Genomic DNA, 22,193 nt, shown 5'->3' on the forward strand with positions numbered 1-22,193 from the left:
ATCTCCTCCCTCCCTGAGTAAGCGATTAATCGCAACAGGCGGACATTGAGATGGGAGGGGCTACAATGTGGTGCTTTCAGACGCATGAAAAGTACCTGTTTCTGTGCAGTGGCACCAATTCATGCGTCTGAAAGTACAATATTCTAATCACCTGTAAATGTAATGAACGCGTGTAAAAATGCCCATAACAAGCGTTCAAACCAAGACGACTTGAAACTCGTGGACTTCTGCTAGCGCGTCATGGAACACACCATATACCCTTGTTGATTATCCCTTACGTAATATGAAGCAAAACATGGAGATTGCTGTGCATGCGGGTCACTGCCGCTTGTACACAAAACAGTTATAACAAACAATTTATGTGGCTGTTGTAACAGTAGGCTATTGCAAACATAAGCTCGATAAAAACAGCTTGTTTTGCAATTTCATGTTCTTTTTTCAGGAGGGGAGTTACAGTACTTTTTCCACATTTTGTTGCGTTGTAGCCTGAATTTAAAATGTATTAAATATATTTTTGAATGGTATTGGCCTACACACAATACCCCCATAATGTCAAAGTGGAATTATGTTCTTTGTCATTTTTACAATTTAAATAAAAAGGAAAAGTTGAAATGTCTTGAGTTAATAAGTATTCAACCACTTTGTTATGGCAAGCCTAAATAAGTTCAAGAGTAAAAATTCGTATGGCACTCACTCACGTATGGCACTCACTTTGTGCAATAATAGTGTACACCATGATTTTTTAATGACTACCTTATCTCTCTGTACCCCACATATACAATTATCTGTAAGGTCCCTCAGTTGAGCAGTGAATTTCAAACACCCACAAAGACCAGGGACGTTTTCCAAGCCTCAAAAAGAAAAGCACCTATTGGTAGATGGGTAAAAAAAAAAAAAAAAGCAGACATTGACTATCCCTTTGAGCATGGTGAAATTATGAATTCAACTTTGGATGGTGTATCAATACACCTTGTCATGGGGTTGTGCCGAATAGTCAGACAAAACGAGTACGGTAAACCAGCCAACATCTGAGCCCCACCTGAGTTTGTCCCTGAATATTTTTTTTAATGGGCTGTAAGTGTGAAATCTGGTGTTATTCTTTTCAAGAATTATGATTGGGACCCAATCAGGTTAGTCACACACAAGCAAACCCATGTTGGCTACAATGGGCCCTGAATACATGTGTTGTAAGTGGGCTATCTGGTGTGAATCTGGTCAGGGACTGTCTATGTGAACCAGTACTATACTGAAATTGATTACTGCATTGTTGGGGAAAGAGCTGGCAAGAAAGGTATTTCACTGTACTTGTGCAAGTTACATAAAAATGTGAAACTTGAAACTTGAGTTGGTCATACCAACTGGGTAACAAACGGGAAAACCCATGTGTGCTATAACATGGATCCCAAATAGGCCCTGGCATGTTTTTTCATGGGCTGTAAGTGGGCAATGTGTATTTTTTCAGTGATTCGACCGGTAAGTGGAACTGCCTAAATGTAATGTTTTTCATGTTGTTAGCTAGTTAGCTAATCCCTTTTGGTATTTTCTGCTGTAGCCTGGCTGCGGACTCGGTATAGCTAACGTTAGCTAGCTAGCTAATGTTTGGCATCATTGCTAGTAAGCAAGAATATGCATATTTATTTATTATTATAAATTTTTTAAACCTTTATTTAACTAGGCATGTCAGTTAACACCTCTCTAGGGTATGTGGGACGCTACCGTACCACCTGACCAACATCCAGTGAAAGTGCAGGGCGCCAAATTCAAACAACAGAAATCTCATAATTAAAATTCCTCAAACATACAAGTATTATACACCATTTTAAAGATAAACGTTTTGTTAATCCAGCCACCGTGTCTGATTTCAAAAAGGCTTTACGGCAAAAGCACACCATGCAATTATGTTAGGTCAGCGCCTAGCCACAGAAAACCATACAGCCATTTTCCAAAGAAGGAGAGGTGTCACAAAAGACAGAAATAGTGTTAAAATTAATCACTAACCTTTAATTATCTTCACCAGATGGCACTCCCAGGTCTCCATGTTAGACAATAAATGTTTTTTTTGTTCGATAAAGTTCATCTTTATGTCCAAATACCTACTTTTTGTTCACGCGTTTAGTCCAGTAATCCCAATGCACAAGGCGCGGGCACTAAGTCCAGACGAAAAGTCAAAAAAGTTATATTACAGTTTGTAGAAACATGTAAAACGATGTATGGAATCAATCTTTAGCATGTTTTTACCATAAATCTTCAATAATATTCCAACCGGACAATTCCTTTGTCATTAGAAATGAAAGGGAGCTCGCGCTCACGGCCGCGCGCGATGAACAACTCAGGGCTTTCAGCCAGACCCCTGGTTGAAAAAGCTCTTATTCACTCCCCTTTCACAATAGAAGCCTAAAACAACGTTCTAAAGACGGTTGACATCTAGTGGAAGCCTTAGGAAGTCCATTTACACTGTATATTGGATAGGCAATCACATGAAAAACTACAAACCTCAGATTTCCCACTTCCTGGTTGGATTTTTCTCAGGTTTTCACCTGCCATATGAGTTATGTTATACTCACAGACATCATTCAAACAGTTTTAGGAACTTCCGAGTGTTTTCTATCCAATAATAATAATAATATGCATATATTAGCAACTGGGACTGAGGAGCAGGCCGTTTACTTTGTTTTGTTTTTTCCTTGGTTTGTGTGACCAACTTGCACCAAATTTCCTGAAGATGTTCAGGAAGATGAATGCTGCTTCAGGTAAGTTACTCAACCTAATGATGAATATAAAAAAAACATGGCATTTATATGATGAATACAGATTAGTGTCCTAAATACTGAAATTGTCCTTCAACTGCTGTAATTTGATTTCCTAACTTTTGAATCAGATTGTTACTTGGTCCTGTCCGGACCAACCAAATGTGGGGCTGTAGCTCAAGAAGAGTCACATTGTAGTTTTATCATTGTCAAATAAAATTTGATTAGTCACATGTGCCGAATAAAACAGCTGTAGACCTTACTGCAGGGGTGGGCAACTCCAGTCCTCGAGGGCCTGATTGGTGTCACACTTTTTCTCCATCCCTAGCAAACAGATGATTAATCAAATTGCATTCTAAACTGAAGATCATGATTAGGTGATTATTGAAGTCTGGTGTGTTAGCTGGTGCAAAACTGTGACACCAATCAGGCCCTCGAGGACTGGAATTGCCCACCCCTGCCTTACAGTGAAATGCTTACTTATGAGCCCCTAACCAACAGTGCAGTTTAAAAAAAAAAATAACACTGTTTCAGTGTTATTTGCCTCGAAGCGAGCATAGAAGTAGTTTAGCTCGTCTGGTAGGCTCGTCACTGGGCAGCTCTCGGCTGTACATCCCTTTGAAGTCTGTAATGGTTTGCAAGCCCTGCCACATCCGACAAGCGTCAGAGCAGGTGTAGTACGACTCTATTTTAGTCCTGTATTGACGCTTTGCCTGTTTGATGGTTCGTCGGAGGGCATAGCGTGGTTTCTTATAAGCTTCCGGGTTAGAGTCCCACTCCTTGAAAGCGGCAGCTCTAGCCTTTAGTTCAGTGCGGATGTTGCCTGTAATCCATGGCTTCTGGTTGGGGTATATATGCACGGTCACTGTAGGGACGATGTCATCGATGCACTTATTGATGAAGCCAATGACAGATGTGGTGTACTCCTCAATGCCATTGGAGGAATCCCGGAACATATTCCAGTCTCTGCTAGCAAAACAGTCCTGTAGCTTAGCATCTGCTTCATCTGACAACTTTTTTATTGATCTAGTCACTGGTGCTTCCTGCTTTAATGTAAGGAGGAATCAGGAGGATAGAACTATGGTCAGATTTGCCAAATGGAGGGTGAGGGAGAGCTTTGTTTGTGTCTGTGTGTTGAGTAAAGGTGGTCCAGAGTTTCCCCCCCCCTCTAGTTACACATTTAACATGCCGTTAGAAATTTGGTAAAACCGATTTAAGTTTCCCTGCATTAAAGTCCCCGGCTACTAGGAGCGGTGTTTTCTTGTTTGCTTATCACGGAATACAGCTCATTCCATGCTGTCAATAGTTCCAGCCTCTGACTGTGGTGGTATGTAAACCGCTACGAAGAATACAGATGAAAATTCTCAAGGTAGTGTTGCGGATGAATCAGAATTAGTTAGGTAACATAGATAAATAAGATGTTTTATTTATTTACGTAATATGCTTATGTGAGATACTTGTCATTAGACTGTCTCCTTTTGGACTATATTGTTGGCAGTTGCACTTTTCCCTTCTCAGCTATGGAAAAGTCCCTTGGGGCCCAGAGAGGGGAGAGGTCAGGTTTGAACATTGTCTTCATATGTGAATGTATCTGTTAAACCATGTGAAGGGCTCCACAATGTCTGTACGCCAGTCACCCCCTCCTTTTCCCATTGGGTGTATTACCCATCTGATGTTGCACTTATCTTTCATAGTATATTACCTAGAGGCTCACTCCCCTCAGTGAGCTTGCCCAGGATGGATTGTACTTGAGATGGGAGTATCTAGAGTTGACAATTGATATATGCCATTGGATGAGGTAATGTTTTGGTACTATGAAGTACCAAAACGAGATTAGAACTTCGTCTTAGAGACCAAACTGAACGAAAATGTATAGCTAATGCTATCTGGCTATGGGATACTCCTCTCTCAAGTAAATTTATTTGGGAACTGTTCCTAAGATCTGTGGTTCGTCATGTAAGTTGAGAGGGGTGTATCTTGGCTATAACAGATCTTGTTATTCTCTTATAGGCGCACTCAGAATTAATTTATAGACACTGAATTCATCTGAGAGTCAAAGGGCTATGGTGAAGCTCATATAATTAAAGATGAAGTTTAAGTATAACTCTGACTGGTGTGTGGTTTGTAAACTCTCCTCATTTAGTAATACTGGAAATTACCACGACAGTAGGTAGTGTGGTCTAAAGTTTATCATGAAATACAGTGGCTTGCGAAAGTATTCACCCCTTTGGCATTTTTCCTATTTTGTTGCCTCACAACCTGGAATGAAAATTGATTTTTGGGGGGTTTGTTTAATTTGATTTACATAACATGCCTATCACTTTCAAGATGCAAAATATTTTTGGGTGTGAAACAAATTAGAAATAAGACACACAAATTGAAAACTTGAGACTGCATAACTATTCAACCCCCCAAAATCAATAATTTGGGGGGTTATAATAATAATAACTTTCTCAGCAATTGTAGCTGCAAGTCTCTTGGGGTATGTATAAGCTTGGCACATCTAGCTACTGGGATTTTTGCCCATTCTTCAAGGCAAAACTGCACCAGCTCCTTCAAGTTTGGTTCTTCTGGTGTACCAAACTCTTTAGGTCATACCACAGATTCTCAATTGGATTGACATCTGGACTTTGACTAGGCCAATCCAAGACATTTAAATGTTTCCCCTTAAACCACTCAACTGTTGCTTTCAGCAGTATGCTTAGGGTCATTGTCCTGCTGGAAGGTGAACCTCCATCCCAGTCGCAAATCTCTGGAAGACTGAAACGAGTTTCCCTCAAGGATTTCCCTGTATATAGCACCATCCATCATTTCTTAAATTTTGACCGGTTTCCCAGTCCCTGCCGATGAAAACATCCCCTCAGAATGATGCTGCCACCACCATGCTTCACTGTGGGGATGGTGTTCTCGGGGTGATAAGAGGTGTTGGGTTTGTGCCAGACATAGCGTTTTCCTTGATGGCCAGAAAGCTCAATTTTAGTCTCATCTGACCAGAGTACCACCTTCCATATGTTTGGGGAGTCTCCCACATGCCTTTTGGCGAACACCAAACATGTTTGCTTATTTTTTTTCTATAAGCAATAGCTTTTTTTCTGGCCACTCTTCCATAAAACCCAACTCTGTGGAGTGTACGGCTTAAAGTGGTCCTATGGACAGATATTCCAATTTCCACTGTGGAGCTTTGCAGCTCCTTCAGGGTTATGTTTGGTCTCTTTGTTGCCTCTGGTGAATGGCCTCCTTTCCTGGTCTGTGAGTTTTGGTGCCATATTCTTTCAATTTTTTAAATAATTGATTTAATGGTGCTCCGTGGGATGTTCAAAGTTGTGGATCTTTTTTTATAACCCAACCCTGATCTGTATTTCTCCACAACTTTGTTCTTGGCCTGTTTGGAGAGCTCCTTGTTCTTCATGGTGCCGCTTGCTTAATGGTGTTGCAGACTCTGGGGCCTTTCAGAACATGTATATATGTATACTGAGATCATGTGACACTTAGATTGCACACAGGTGGACTTTGTTTAACTAATTATGTGACTTTTGAAGGTAATTGGTTGCACCAGATCTTATTTAGGGGCTTCATAGCAAAGGGGTGAATACATATACACGCACCAACCACTTTTCCGTTTTAATTTTATATAATTTTTTGAAACAAGTTTTTTCTTTGATTTAATTTCACCAATTTGGACTATTCTGTGTATGTCCATTACATGAAATCCAAATGAAAATCAATTTAAATTACAGGTTGCAATGCAACAAAATAGGAAAAATGCCAGGGGGTGAATACTTTTGCAATGCACTGTACTCTACCTCAGAGTACAGTGCATTGCAATAGCTAGAGACTTCCTTAGATATCGTGCACGAGCTGTTATTTACAAAAATACATAGTCCGCTGCCCCTTTTCTTACCAGAGGCCACTGTTCTATCCTGACGGTGCAAGCATTTCACCAGCCAGCTGTATGTTGATAGTGTCGTCGTTCAGCCACGTCTCCGTGAAGCATAAGATATTACAGTTTTGAATGTCCTGTTGGTAAATGTAATCTTCCGCGTAGGTCATCTATTTTATTGTCCAAATATTGCACGTTTGCTAGCAGAATGGAAGTAAGTGGGGGTTTATTTGATCACCTACCAATTCTCAGAAGGCAGCCTGCCCTCCGGCCCCTTTTTCTCCACCTCCTCTTCACTCAAATCACGGGGATCTGGGCCTGTTCCTGAGAAAGCAGTATATCGTTCACGTTGGCCTCCTCAGACTCATTAAAGGGGAAAAAACGATGCTGCCAGTCCGTGGAGAGTAATCGCAGTCCTGATGTCCAGAAGTTATTTTCGGCCATAAGAGATGGTAGCAGCAGCAACATTATGTACAAAATAAGTTAAAAAAATAAGATATGAACAAAAAAACACAATCAGGTACATCTGTATGTTCTCTACAGAAGGTGTAAACGGTACAGCCATATTGTTACTTGCATAGTAGCAATATAAGAAATAGTGTCAATATAAATAAAATAATATACAGTATGTACAATAACAATATCATTGATAGATGAGGTAATATGCATACAATCAGGGGTAAAGTGGCTGAACAGCAGGATAAAAGAAAATTGTACATTAGCAGCAACGTATTGGTGTGTGTGTGTTAGGAGAGAGTCATTTGAATAGAGGCGGTGCAGGTGACTGGTCCGTCCAAACCACGAATAAACAAGGGAATCTATATTCGGAGAGCATGTTTCTGTCCTGCCCTTGACTTTGGTGCAGGGCATGTGATGTCCATAGCCTCTTCGTCGCAAAACTCCCTGATCTTCTCAAAAACATAAGTTTGTCTAGCTGTGTCCAGTCCAGGTGGTGCTTGTACAGGCAGACCATCTATGGGAGGAAGGATGTCAGTGTTGCGCAGCAGCTGAAACCTGACTGAGTCCAAACGCTCCTATGCGACAACAACACCAGGCTCCAGAGGATCGAAGCTGTAAAACAGGAAAATACCCCCAAAATTGACAAGACATTATAACCTTGCACAACATCAATTCACCTCCCAAATTTAGATGAGAAGAAGAATAATCTCATACAATAAAGTGCTGGAACTGCCTGAACTGTGGCAGCAGCCTGAAGTAAGTCAGGTGTTGTTGCCAGCCATAGCTTTCCACCAGCACAGTACCATCCTCCAGTCCAACCAGCTGTGGGATGTTGACCCTTGTTGTCCTTCACAACACCAGCAATCTCAGACAAGGTGTTTACTCTGGTCTTTCTGAAGCGCTGCTTGATGAGGCCGAAGCACCAGTCGGGGGCAAACTTGGTTTGGCCTGTGATCAAAAAGTGAAGGTCCAGACTCTGGTGGAGCTTGTGCATAGTCCGCCAGGCACAATACCAGAGAACAAACTTGTTCTTCTTTTGGCCACTGCAGTTATCACAATTCAGGTCCACACGTGTTTCCCAAACTCCGTAGTTGAAGAAATGATGCATGTGACTGTGCTCCTGCCTTTGCTGGATGACATGCCTTCATCAATCAAGTAGTTGACTTGTTGTGATATTCCTTCACAGCAGACACCAAACAAGCCACACTTGCGAGGAGTTTAAAAGTAGATGGGACCTGGCTGCATGGGGTCAGAAGGATAGTGCACCTGCAAACAACAAAAGAACAGTAAGATAAGTTAATGAAACTAAAATGTAACGCAAATTGTGATATTTTTAATGCATCATTATCAGGTAAGTTTCACTTACCTACAAATGTGCAGAGTAGCAGCACTGCATACAGAAACATAATCTTGGAAACTGGAAGTTAAAATGATAACACACAGCCCGATGACACGTACCCCTGGAAAATACAGAAATAATGTGTGCTCAAGAAAAGTAGTGCCAAATCATGTTTGAGGTCAATTAAATAATCAAAACGTGTTGTTTATGGTTCAAATACCAAGTGCTGTCATCGATTCCTTGTAGAGACACCACACTGCTGCTTTTGTCACATGGGATGGCAGCAGCTTTCCACCAAAGTGTTTGTGTCCTGGGTGGCGTCCTGGTATACTATTGCATTATCCTCTGCGTAGTTGTTGAAGTTCACCACTCACTGCAAGTTCTCATGCTTCAGGTGTAACCTGTGCTTACTTGGGACAGCTCTCTTTTTGATGGGAGGCATTAGACCATTCTCCTTGTATAACTGTTACAGGAGAGTCAGGCGTGTTCTACTGACGCTGAAAGACAAATTCCAGATAAAAAATATTTTGCCATTATTATACAATACCGTCAGACACACCTGGCTAACTTGATGGGTCATTTAATCATCTGGCAAAGTTTAGTCTTTTGTTTAGACATGCTAGCTAAACAATTAACCATAATCCTAATCCATAGAGTACTAGCAATACAAACTGATTGTCATAGCTAGCTGAAGTTAACTAGCTAACATTGAACCTTTTTGGTTATCTATCTAACATTAGGCTATAACTCACAATGCGAAATCGCATTCTGAGAACATTACTACACACAGATCATATATGTAATGTTAGCTAGCGAGCCAGCCATCTAATGTCAGCTAGCTAGCTAACAGTAAGCTTGCAATGAAAACAACTTTCTGACAAAATTAGAAACATATAATATCTGAAACTAGCTAGATTCGTATCCATATACATGGATGAATGCTTCATGGCAGACTGCAGCCCCTTTCATTAAATAAGACGTCCTGCGTTTCAGTTTAGTTTGAACAGCTTGCTTGGCCCGTTGTTGTGTCAAGTCACTCTGGTTCACACTGACCGTGTTCAATGCCAATAGGATCATCTTAAACTTTAGCCCCCACACAAACTCTGACTATTTTACTCACCCTAGCAGAGCTGTTTAGGCTGTTTTCATGTTATCCAGAGTGTTGGTAGTGTCAACTGTGCTCCTATAACAATTTAATTATGCTTTTTTTGCTGACGTTTACTGACACCAGCCATATTCAACCGGTGTTAGTAAATTCATCCGTTATTCTGCGCTCTGGCACACTCAGACGAGACTGCTCTGAAACTGCTGTTGCAGTGACGTTCTATTGAAATGGATACTTGCATAGTGGAGTCTTTTGTTAAGTTTTACTACACAATACACAAAAAAACTGCGTTAGACAGGATTACCTACACATACTGACCAGCTCAAATAGACAGAAGCATGCTATATGGCAGACCAATCCAAACTCATCTCTCAAACACATTATGAAGGAAAGAAATTCCACAACAGGCACACCTGTTAATTGAAATGCATTCCAGGTGACTACCTCATGAAGCTGGTTGACAGAATGTTTGAGTATGCAAAGCTGTCATCAAGGCAAAGGGTGGCTACTTTGAAGAATAAAAAATATATTTCAATTTGTTTAACACTTTTTTGGTTACTACATGATTCCATATGTGTTATTTCATCGTTTTGATGTCTTCACTAAAATTCTACAATGTAGAAAATAGTAAAAATAAAGACAAACCCTTGAATGAGTAGGTGTGTCCAAACTTTTGACTGGTAGTATATTTATATATTTTTTTTAATTGCCTGTTTTTGGCATTAGTCCATGTCACATATCAATTTGCCAACAATGTAAATCATGTTTAGTGAGTTAATAAAGCCACATACAAACATTTCTCGATTAAGGCAGCTCCAAAATGTTTCAGTCTAACTCAGTGCTTTCTGTGGTGGAGGGGCAGCTGCGGAATACAGAGAGTGTAGGTGTTGGTAATCTTCTTTAGTTGCGCCGTGATTGGCTCAGTGTTCCGTCACTCATGGGGACACTACGTCACCGCAGAATCTACAGGGAGAGTTAGGCAGTTTAAGCCCCATTGGGTGTTGACATAGATTTACATTAGAAGTCCCCATCCAAGAAAGCACAATGTCATTGGCCACAGGTAAAATGATGTCAAATCATGTTATGTCTACCGTAGCTTTGATTGAACTGATGAATGCACTAACTGTAAGTCGCTCTGGATAAGAGCATCTGCTAAATGACTCAAATGAAAATGTAAATGTAGGACAGAGTTCCTGCCTTGTGGTCCAGATACACCCCTATTCTGGAGGACTAATGGCCAGACACTACAGTCTTTATATTGCTGTGTCTGAACCAGTAACTCTGCTTCTTGCACTCTAAACTCGAGGACGTGTCATTGTTTCCCAATCCAGAGTCTTTACTTGACCTGCTGATGTCTTGAGACTGATGGAAGAACACCTTTCCCACTCCACTCAACCTCCCAGTAAAGTCCAGACAGAGTCTCTCACACAGCACCTGCCGGGCCAAAACAAATCTCTCTGGTTGATTAGCTGTTCATGCTGTTCAGCAGTCACTTTGTTCAGCCCTCACTGAGAGGTTTTTGAATACTGTGTTTGAGTCCAAAGTGAGCTGGCAGAAATCAGGAAGAAGAGAAGGTCAAAGTTCTAAAGTTGTAAAGGGCAAAGTTGCAGATACCCTGTCTTTGAATCAGTGGAGAGAAATTGCAGTCAGCTGGAAACTGTCTTTCCAAATAAAACCACATTTGCAACCAAAAATGGTTTTGTATGACCTGAAAGGGTTCTGGGACATTTCAGTGGGCCTTCTAGATGATTCCAAAGAAACACATTCCAGCCCTCTTTCATTAACCAAAGGCATTTCCAGTTCAATAATAGGGTCACCTGTCTGTCACCTTGATATAATATTCAGACAACAATGAAAAAATATGACGTATTTCTTCTTAATCCCGCGGTGAAGCACTGGGGTTTCGTTTCGATTTAGGCTACTCCCACTCATCACATGTGTCGAAAGTCAGCAGGCTACACAGTATTTCATAATCAGGGCTCTCTCGTATCATGTTATTACAACGTCAGCAAACATATTTTCGATGCAAAGTCCACGTGTAGCCTACAGTAAGACTACAATAACATTTCATCATCGGTTATGTTGTCATGCATTTTCGATCTGCTTCAAATGATATTCATGATGTCACACAGCCTGAGGCTCAAATCAACGTGTATTTGTCATGTGCGCCGAATTCAACAGGTAAAAAAGGTATTAGGTGAACAATAGGTAAGTAAAGAAATAAAACAACAGTAAAAAGACAGTGAAAAATAAACACACAATGCAAATAGTCCGGGTAGCCATTTGATTGCCTGTTTGATTACCTGTTCAGGAGTCTTATGGCTTGGGGGTAAAAACTATTGAGAAGCCTTTTTGTCCTAGACTTGGCACTCCGGTACTGCTTGCCTTGCGGTAGTAGAGAGAACAGTCTGACTGGTGTAGCTGGTTCTATTAAGTCAAAAATAAAAATAGGCCTACGTTTTTTAAAATTGATAACATTAGGGGCTTAATATAAATAATATATTTTTGTTCAATGGCAAACATTAAAGTAGCCCAATTTCGATTGCTACTAAATGAAATAAAACAAATAGGCTAGTTAAAATCATATTGAATAGCCTACATTCATATTTACAGAAAAATGACTCGGAAAAATACATGGAGACGAAGCCTACAGAAAATTGCAAACAATTGCAATTTATAGCCTCAGCTCAAGCCATGCAAATCGGAAAAAGTGTCTCAAACATGTTTAGATGTGTCCTATTCAACGCTGGCTTGGTATGACATTTACAGTAGCCTATTCGATGTGTGTGAATATTGCTAAAAACAATACATTGACTTTCCAAACACCTGTAAAACATAAACGAATATAAATGTCGTGGTAAATATGTGATCTTAATTGTTTTCCAACCGTCGCAGGTACGGAAAGTGAAACAGGTATTGGCTTCACCCTATTCGTTTTGAGAAACTATAAAGGTCGCATTCCTACAGGTAAGCTGGTATACCTAAACATTAGTAACAAGACAGTGACATTTGACATAGCTAAGCCTGTTTTGTATTACAAATATATACTTTTTTTTGCTCCACGTCTCGTTTTCATTACCAACATGCATAGGCCTACGAAGTCTTTGCTTATTTGTTTGTTTCTAACCCTGTGCAATGGTTTCTCGGTGGGCTGCAGATGGATGGACGATCACAAATTCCTACAACACAGTGAGACCTTAATGAACGTACTCAATATTATGGTGAGTAGATTCTTATATTTTTGTTATTCTAAACCATTGCTGTAATTGTATCGTGCCAACAGAAATTGAAGCTGAATTCTATGATTTTGAATATTGTACATTAATTATTGAATGTATACATTGAATTTGTATTTATCATGTTTTTTTTTCTCTCTCTTAAACATAGGGTGGGGAGTTTACTACAGACAGTGTGGACATACCTTTCCCAGAGGACCTGTACGAGCAAGCTGAATATTTACCAGTAAGTTAGGCAGTCTTATGAGATAGTCGACCTTTAGCATGGGATGTAGTGGTGCACAGAGGATGTATGCATTAGCATTGTACTGACATTCCAGAAAAATGAACACCCCGATGTTATTGTATGTCCATCGTGAACTATTTTGATTGGCAAATATGAATTAATTTAGTACGGATCAGGTTAAAGTCATTTCCTCATGTCTTTCATTTTACAGACTGATGACACAATTTGGTTCATCCTCCAAACCCTTGACAAGATCGCTGAGCTGTTTGATGGAGAACTAAACTCTGTCTGGGATGAGAAGAAAGTGGAGATCTTCCTCAATGTTCTCACCAGTCAGTCTGATGGCCTTCAGTCATGTGTAAGTATAACATCTTCATATTCTACAGCTGGAATAGGACTTCTCTAGCCTGGTCCAATATATGTTTGTGCTCTCTTACCAACTCAGTTGGACATTGACAGCGATCAAGTTGTCAAAACAGATCTAGGACCATGCATGCTAGACATTTTAATATGAGCACATGTTAATTTGAATGAATGGACTGGAGTCTCAGAGAGTTGGAGGAATGCAATATCTATATTAAGAACGTTACTTTTATTCCACAAACAGACTGTAACTATAGTGCAATTCTTTCTCCTCAAATTATTTAAACTACTCACAATTGTGTTATACTTTAACGGGCCTTTTGTTTAAATTGGTAATGTATTTGTAGGGAAACACAATGCATTGAAAATAACTTATAGGAGATACAAACATTCAGTCATGCTTTTATCATCAATCCAGGTTAGGGCCCAGAAAAAAAATAGCAAGAATCTGCAAATGTACTTCAAGAGGCTGAACAACCACGTCCTTAAAAGAATGGTGAGTTTTTATTGAAATAATGTTTCATATGTGGCCATAATGAGATGAATCATCATGGTCACAGTGAGCCATTGGATCCTGTTTTACAATAATCTTCGACATACAGTACCAGTAAAACGTTTGGACACACCTACTCATTCAAGGGTTTTTATTTTATTTTTTAGAATAATAGTGAAGACATCAAAGCTTTGGAATAACACATATGGAATCATGTAGTAACCAAAAAAGTGTTAAACAAATCTAAATATATGCCAAGAGTGCAAAGCTGTCATCAAGGCAAAGGTTGGCTATTTTGAAGAATCTCAAATCTCAAATATATGTTGATATGTTTAACACTTTTTTGGTTACTGCATGATTCCATATGTGTTGTTTTAATGTCTTCACTATTATTATACAATGTAGAAAATAGTAAAAAAAAATAAAGAAAAACCTTTGAATGAGTAGGGGTGTCTAAACGTTTGACTGGTACTGCATGTGTCCATAACAATATACTGTACATACATTGAAAATGGTAGTTACACTGGAAAGTACAGTGTAAGTACATTGTATTTGTAAATACAAAAATAAATACATGATTCAATTTGGCTAAACCTTCCCTCATCCAATAATTGTTGTTTATTTGACAAATACTTGAAACTGTTCATGGTGTAAACAGATTTAACAATGTGTACCTATCAACACTGCAGTAACATGTACTTGTTTAATTTAGGGCTCAATTTAATCCTTAATGCTAAAGAGCTGCGCTACAGTGCGCTAGAAATTTAAAGGCAATGTTCCCTTCTGTATGATGAGGGTAATCTGATTTTCAACTGCTAATATGTTTGTGGCTTTGTCATCAATCTGCAGGCATACAGTGCTCATGCATGGGAGCTGGTCAGGAAAGAGGTTAGGACACATCTGAGGAGGCTGGTTCTTCTGGGTTCAGCTACAGAAAACAGCATCTAAACTCAGCAACGCAATAATTATCGTCACGTATGAGTGACGTCATGTATTTCGCCTGTTTCTTTGTATTTTTTTTATGATATGTTTATTGATTCCACATGGAAATGTTTTTTTAAATTTTTTATCTGGTTTTAAATCTATTTATTTATTGGGTTATTTATTAACTTTTATTTATTCTGTTGATGATTGCTGGATACATTTTTATACACAAAATTACTGTAGATGTATGCTTTTACCTGCTACTTCATTAAATGCATTTTTGACTACATATGGATTTGGCAATCACTGTTTAACAGTATATGGTATAGTAATAGTTTTCATAACAACAATAGAGCTTAGGCATTGTGATGTTTTTGAAAGAAATGACAGCTCTAGACAAAAACAACTTTCTCTCGGGACAAATTGTTTTTTTTTGTCTTTGGACATTTAAGGCAAAGTCCACTTTACAATGCTGCCATATCATAGTACAGGCAAGAGTATAACATTATTAGAAATCAGCAATGGATGGCCTACATATTTATCCAGGCCACATGTCCACTTAACAAAACACCCACATTGATACAATTTGAAGGGGCGCGATCAGGTTGAGTATTTACAACTGAAACAGGAGAAGCTGAAAAGAGAAAGCCTTTCTATGGACCAGCCTCGTTAAACAAGCATTGCAATAACTAACTTTGTCGCATTCACCCTATTATATAACAATCAAAATAATAGCACCAACTCAAAACTCCTTTTATAGAGACACCAAATCAAGCACAACTGAAAAGAATACATGAACACATTTGAGATAGGTGAAAAGAGAAAAACATGCGATTAGAAAAACCTGAATCAACAATCTGTTCCTCTACGTGCATCTTATATAGGAGGTATCGAAAAGAACACGCGCATATGTATTCTAAAATAACATTACCCATATGGATGGATCTATAACATGAAGAAATAGTGGTCATCTGAACAAATCACTAAACATACATCCTGTAACACCATGGATGAGACATTGGCCTTTGAGTCCAGGGCCGTATTCATATTGGATCTCAGAGTAGGGGTGCAGATCTTTGATCAGATCCCCCTTGTCTATTCATTTTCATCTGAGGCAAAAACTGATCATAGATCAGCAGTCCTACTCTGAACGCTTAACGAATACGGGGCGGATAGGCATTGAGATGCAGTGGATGACAGGAGAGCTCAATCCCCATCTCCGCGCTGATGCAGCTCACTCCTGCTTCCAAGCTGCAGCAGCCTCTGCTGGCCCAGGCTGAGCATACACTGAGATGTCCTCATACAGATCACCACAATGCTCGATCTCCAAGCCCTGCATGCGTCAAATACAGAAAAATGGCGTGGGGATGGGGGGGGGGGGGGGGGGGGGGGGGGGGGGAAGGTGGGAAAATGTACTATTTACTACATTACAACTAAACGTATTGTGATGAAATGTAATTTTGTGCACATGCAATGAATACACTCGTACAAATAAATACAAAAGTAGGCTACAGTTTATGTACAATGTGCTGCTTTTGCATGAATTCCATTTGTTAATGACAATTGGATGGTTATGCTATTGGTATGTCTTTACTGGTATATCAACAAGTTGATTGTGTAAAGCAAGTTAGAGCAAAAGTAGTACCTAAATATTTCCGTACTATTTTAATTAGAAGCAGTGCTTAAGGAAGATGAAGCCCCACCATTAATATAAAAAAATGGGGGGGGGGGCCAAATGAATGCAGAAAATAAGAAGTGTATGCTGGAATGACACAAAAAAAGGAAACAACACCACCTTAGCAAATGCTAAAATGAAAACATTTTGTTATCCACATTATGACAATGGTAACAAACAAGCTGTGGTTAAAGAGTCACTGAAGCAGAGAGAGAGAGAGAGAGAGAGAAAGAAGCATGCAGCTGTGAGGAAAAACACAATTTCCTGTTTGTCACTGATAGCCGATCACGTCTAAAGTTAGGCTGATTCCACTATTGTTGCTAATGTTAACAAAAATATTAGTGTCACAGCTCTTAATGTGGGACTTTGACTGTCGAAAATCACCTCCACTTAGTCTATTGCGCATATTGAACATTCATGATACTCTGTACAGCCTAACATTATGGATTGTGCACCCATGAAATGCTGTATCAACCTACTCAGTGACACCCACAGAAGACAACTTTGTAGAGTTTACACAAATATTAGCATCATAGCTCTTATAGCAGGACATTGACTGGGGGAAATTACTTCCTCATGAATATTCAACACACATACTAGACTAAGTGGGGAGGGGACTTGTCAAAATCCTGCAATAAGAGCTACAGAATGACAACAACAACAAACAAAAAACTATGCAGAGTTGTCTTCTGTGGGTGTCACTGAGTAGGTTGATTACGCCATTTCATGGGTGCACAATCCATAGATAAGTCTGTACAGTGTACACGTATACCCACAATGCAATTTTGAAGTTTAATACATTTAGAGTGCGATTTCAACTGGTTTAATTTTATTTAGAACTAACAGGGCTGGAATTAATCTACCGGTAGCCTATGTGCCGTGTATAGGTAGGTATCTTATGTTGAATCTATTTTAAGACATAACATAAGGAAATCTTTGTTGGTTATATGCTGACTGTAATTACCCACCAATTGATGTAACCTACAGGTGTCGGATCTTAATTTGATCACCCTGTTGATGCAGGAAACTTGTAGTGTATTGAAGGCTTCTAAAGTTTTTTTTTAAATGTCAAACTTGATTTTCCCTAACATAAAATGTATCAACCCCTCCAAAAAAAAAGTACATTAATAACAATCCACACAGTAACTAACACTTCCCTGCGGGAATGAAATTAGCATAATAAAAACATCCCCATAAAAAATCTGTCTGTTAAAACTCGAGATATCAGTTGTTTTGCATGGGCTGCATTTCAATCCCTATTTTCCCCCCCGTAAAGTAACATGCGCAGAACGTAAGGTTGTTTGGTGCACACGAATAGATGTCCTGAACACAGGTTGCACAGCCACTCCAGAATGAGAAATTGTGCGGTAACAGTGGATACTTTCTGGTACTATACGGTAGTTAATAATGGTAATGATACCAAATGGCTCTGAGTGGTATACGTTTTAATGGTTCCCAAAGGAACTCAAATAATTTACAGTGTTACCTTCGCATCGTAAAATAGGTGCAACCTGATTTTCAATAGGCCTACATTCCCTAAACAGACATGAATTCAAACGGAATTGACCCAAACTCTGACGTCTTGTCCTTTTAATATGAACCAAATTGTTACACTGCAGCCTATTGCAGCATACAAGATAGTAGGGAGAACAAATAGAGAATTGAGGTGGTTTTAGCTCCATTTTCATCAAAAACCACAGAAGACCCTGTCATCATCATTAGCATACTGTACCTCATAGATGTGATCATGTTCAGGTTCCTCATAAATGGCATCTTCCTTCTTCAACTGAAAGAAAATTAAAGACATCTGAAAACAATTCTGCATAATAAAAACCAAGTATCAAATTGTACATATTACACCATATATTTTACACATACTGTATCATACATACACTGTACCCTCTCACCTTTGTGTCAAAATAATGAAACTTTTGAAAATCTCGAAGATCAGAATGTAAGTAGTCAATGTGAATAAATTATTTCATCTGTTTTGTTGTGTCAGGTACATTCAAACATATTGAAATCACACCAGATAATGCATAAAAATGCATCATTTTGTTTTGCTGAGGTTTTCAGGGAGGTATATTTATTGTGTCAAGCGACTCACCAGGGATTGGTGGCGTAGCAGTGGGGCAAGAGCAAACAGCGTTAAGAGTAACGCCTGGAGAAATATCAAAGCATCCTTCAGCTTGCTTCTCCTTTCTGCATTTTCACTGTTAGAGGGTCCTTTATACACACACACACACACACACACACACACACACACACACACACACACACACACACACACACACACACACACACACACACACACACACACACACACACACACACACACACACACACACACAGAGAGAGAGAGATAATTACAAGTTTGTAAATTTTGACAATCTATGACCATCTTTAAATCCGAGGATGACAATGATGCGGATTATGTATATATATATTTTTAAATCATAGTAGTTAATAAAGCAAAACATATCCTTAAACAGATGCCATCCCATTGACAAAAACGATTCCAAATAGTTTTCAACCAATCATTCTTAACATTTTATGTCACCATCCGAGATTGCATTGGGCTATACTGTAGTCTACTTACTGAGCACTTGTAGCTCTGTCCCTGGCCCCCAGGTGATGTTGTTAATCAGACAAAAGTAAAATCCGGTGTCCTCCGTCTCTACATGTCTGAGTTCGATCGAGGAATTTCGTAACATGCTCTTCTGCCTCACAGTGACCCGGTCCCCCTCTATCTTCTTCCTAGGGGTGTTGTATTCTGAGGCCTTGTACCATTCCACCGTGGCAGTTTGGTTTCGGTCCGACACCACACAGAATATGGCCACAGTGCGATTGGTCTTCACCCAATGGAAACGAGGCTTCTGGGTGACCTGTAGGGGGCTGTTTAAAGCCACTGGAGAGACGTATGGGATGAGAGACACAAGGGTTGGTCAGTGAGACAGGTGATGGAAGCGTTGAACTATTTTATAAAACCTACTACTGTTAAATTAACATGATTCATCAGCAAATGTTGTCAGATATTTGTTATGAGGAAATGGCAATTATCACATAGATAATCAAACACTAATCTTTCATATAATTCCTGTAATCTTTCGATTCTGATGAATTATATCATATATAAATGTGTAAGCGTGTTAGACATCAGTATATGAAATAATGTATAAAGCCTACCCAAGCTATTTCAAATGACCGTATGCCTGTTTTACAGTAACAGCCTAATAAATATTCTGCTTATTTTACAATTACACAAAACGACGAAGTAAATGTAAAAAAAATAACATAAATTAATGGCTAATACAATGGATTAAACAATCTTGGAGGTAACAAATTGTACATGGATCATAACTAAATGTTTATTACAGATATATTGTGAGGTTAGTTTGACTTCCTCTTTTACACAGATGGGCAGGAAACAATGCTGGAGACGTGGTCCAATGCAACAACAACACAAAATACTTGCAAAACAAACGTTTATAAATATCCAACATGTCAAATATTTGTAAATATCGATACAAAGATAACTTCAAGAGCAGCCTAAATGTAATGCTTGGGGTAAAGTGATGACTCCAGTGTTTTATGTCTCATTTTGTCAGCACACATGCTAGGAATCACTCTTAAAACAAGTCAGTGTACCAATCTCTTACCTGAGAGGTTCACAAAGGCGAGCCCACAACATCCAACCAGTAGCCAGCACATGGCGGTCAACATTACTACTGTAGATTGCAAAAGCACAAGTTGTACTAGCCCCAAAATAATCTATGCAGAATAGCACCTTGACTGTAGCGTGGAGAGAGACACCAGCATCAGTGGGTGTGACCACTGTTTGGTTGCGCATGCCCCATTCAAGATAATCAAACAAATAAGAGACAGGATATGATTAAAGGGATAGTTCACCCACATTTCAAAATTGCAATCTTGCTTGACTTACATGTTAGTTTTGAAAATGCCAAAGATAGCGGATGGTAGCAGTGGCAACATAAACAACCCCAAAGAGTGAATTGTATTCATGAAGTGAATTGCACTGAATTGTCTTTGTCTACAGACTGCTTACAAGGTAAGGAAACAAAATGTGAATTTGTCATTTGGTTGAGCTATCCCTTTAAGTTGCAAACTACCAAACACAAACTGAAGTCACACACTAACAGGTATGACCCAAGTTCATTAAACTGCCTTTAGAAAACAATTAGTCGACAAACAGTTAACATTTTCCAACAAACATCTTTCCTCTGCAACTTGTGTCCACATAGGGTCTATTCAAATAAAGTGTACTCGTGTGATATTTGACATAATCCGCTCAAACATGCTTATCAGAGCCCCCTACTTTAAAATGGATACCCCTCCCTTCCATACCTCATACCTTATGATAAAGCAATGTGGTGCTGTGTGTTTAGAATGATCTGCTGCAACATGTTGGGCTGGTAACATGTAGGCCAGTGGTTCTCAAACTGGAGGACCTGACCCCCTGAGCCAGTGGTCACAAAAAGGTTATGGGGGATTGAGAGCGTGAAACATCTGCCTCTGATTCCAAAGGGCCAAAGGTAGCAAGTTTGAATCCAGCGATAGAAGGTTTTTTTTGACAATTGTTTTTGTTTGTTTGTGCCTCAGATGACAAAGGTTGAAAGTTTGAATCCAGCGATGGAAAGTTGTTTTTGACAATTGTTTTTGTTTGTTTGTGCCTCTGATTCCAAAGGTTGCAAGTTTGAATCCAGCAATAGAAAGTGTTTTTTATTTATTTTTGTTTTAAGCCTATCCCAAACCTTAATCCTTACCTTAACCCAGGTAACGACCCCATTTTGAAATCTGCTTCTTGTGACCCTCAACTGTGAGTATGTCATTATAAGCCAATGTTTAAAAAAAATAATTTGGGGCTATAGCAGTCAATTGCATAACATTCTGTCAGTATTTCTGATTGTCCTCTCAACTTCGATAACATACAGTACTTTTAATGTAGGGCTATGACAGTCAACTGCAAAATAGTCTGACATAATGTCTCTAATGCGTGTACAAAACAGTTGGGAACTCGGAAATCTCCGACTTCCGACTTCAGTGGTTCAAGACAACTGGAAACTCAGAAGGAAAATTGCACCGACTGGGAAAAATAGTTTTGAACGGTCATCCAACTCACCCTGATGTCTGCAGAGTCTGCATCTCAGTAATTGCTGTATGGCCACTTCAGAGGTTGGATTGACCATGCAGAGCCTTTACGGCTGAGCCTACAGGTAGACAGTATGATCCTGCTTGCTCTGGTCTCCAGAGAAGTGACATGATATCCCTAGTTGATATTGGCTGCTAATACGAATGACTTCCAGCCCAAAATGCAGGTGTACAACTCAATGTATTTCTGTATCTTTCGTTTTGAAAATACGTCACTGTTTATGGCTGTAATGACAGGCTACACTTGTGCAGCGATTGTGCGCACATGCATGAACCACTGATGTAGACCAAGCTGAGTGATGCTGGAGATAGATTGCTGTAAAATGTGTTGTAAATGAATGAGTAATTATCCATACCGTGATTTATATTTGAAAGTTGCATTTAAATATTTTCACAGCACATCATTTGTTTGTGAATCATTACTCATTTATCTACAATACAATATCTCCATAATGATTCCTTTGCTCGTGTTAGTCACTACCACAATTTTCAGGGGAAATTCAGGATCATTTTTGCTTTTTTGGGGAGAAAGTGTATTGAGGCTTTTATGAAATCCACTTTAAAAAAAGTGCTTTGA

The 22,193-nt window shown here is 39.3% G+C and overlaps 2 protein-coding genes across 2 annotated transcripts; one reads left to right on the plus strand and one right to left on the minus strand.

Moving 5' to 3' along the window:
* The first annotated feature begins 12,613 nt into the window (after positions 1-12,613).
* Positions 12,614-14,796, plus strand: LOC139368235 (interferon a3-like). The gene is made up of 5 exons (XM_071106903.1): positions 12,614-12,751; positions 12,918-12,992; positions 13,204-13,350; positions 13,774-13,851; positions 14,698-14,796. Exons 1-5 carry the CDS (start codon positions 12,614-12,616, stop codon positions 14,794-14,796), a joined length of 537 nt encoding a protein of 178 aa, XP_070963004.1.
* Positions 13,764-20,290, minus strand: LOC139368234 (CD79b molecule, immunoglobulin-associated beta). Its single transcript, XM_071106902.1, has 5 exons — positions 20,107-20,290; positions 19,047-19,355; positions 18,555-18,673; positions 18,180-18,233; positions 13,764-16,105 (listed from the first exon to the last, which is right to left on the minus strand). The coding sequence occupies exons 1-5, from the start codon at positions 20,168-20,170 to the stop codon at positions 16,007-16,009; spliced, it is 645 nt and encodes a 214-aa protein (XP_070963003.1). The 5' UTR covers positions 20,171-20,290; the 3' UTR covers positions 13,764-16,006.
* Between the last annotated feature and the right edge of the window lie 1,903 nt (positions 20,291-22,193).

Source organism: Oncorhynchus clarkii, chromosome 16 (assembly GCF_045791955.1).
Source record: "Oncorhynchus clarkii lewisi isolate Uvic-CL-2024 chromosome 16, UVic_Ocla_1.0, whole genome shotgun sequence".
Lineage (NCBI taxonomy): Eukaryota > Metazoa > Chordata > Actinopteri > Salmoniformes > Salmonidae > Oncorhynchus > Oncorhynchus clarkii.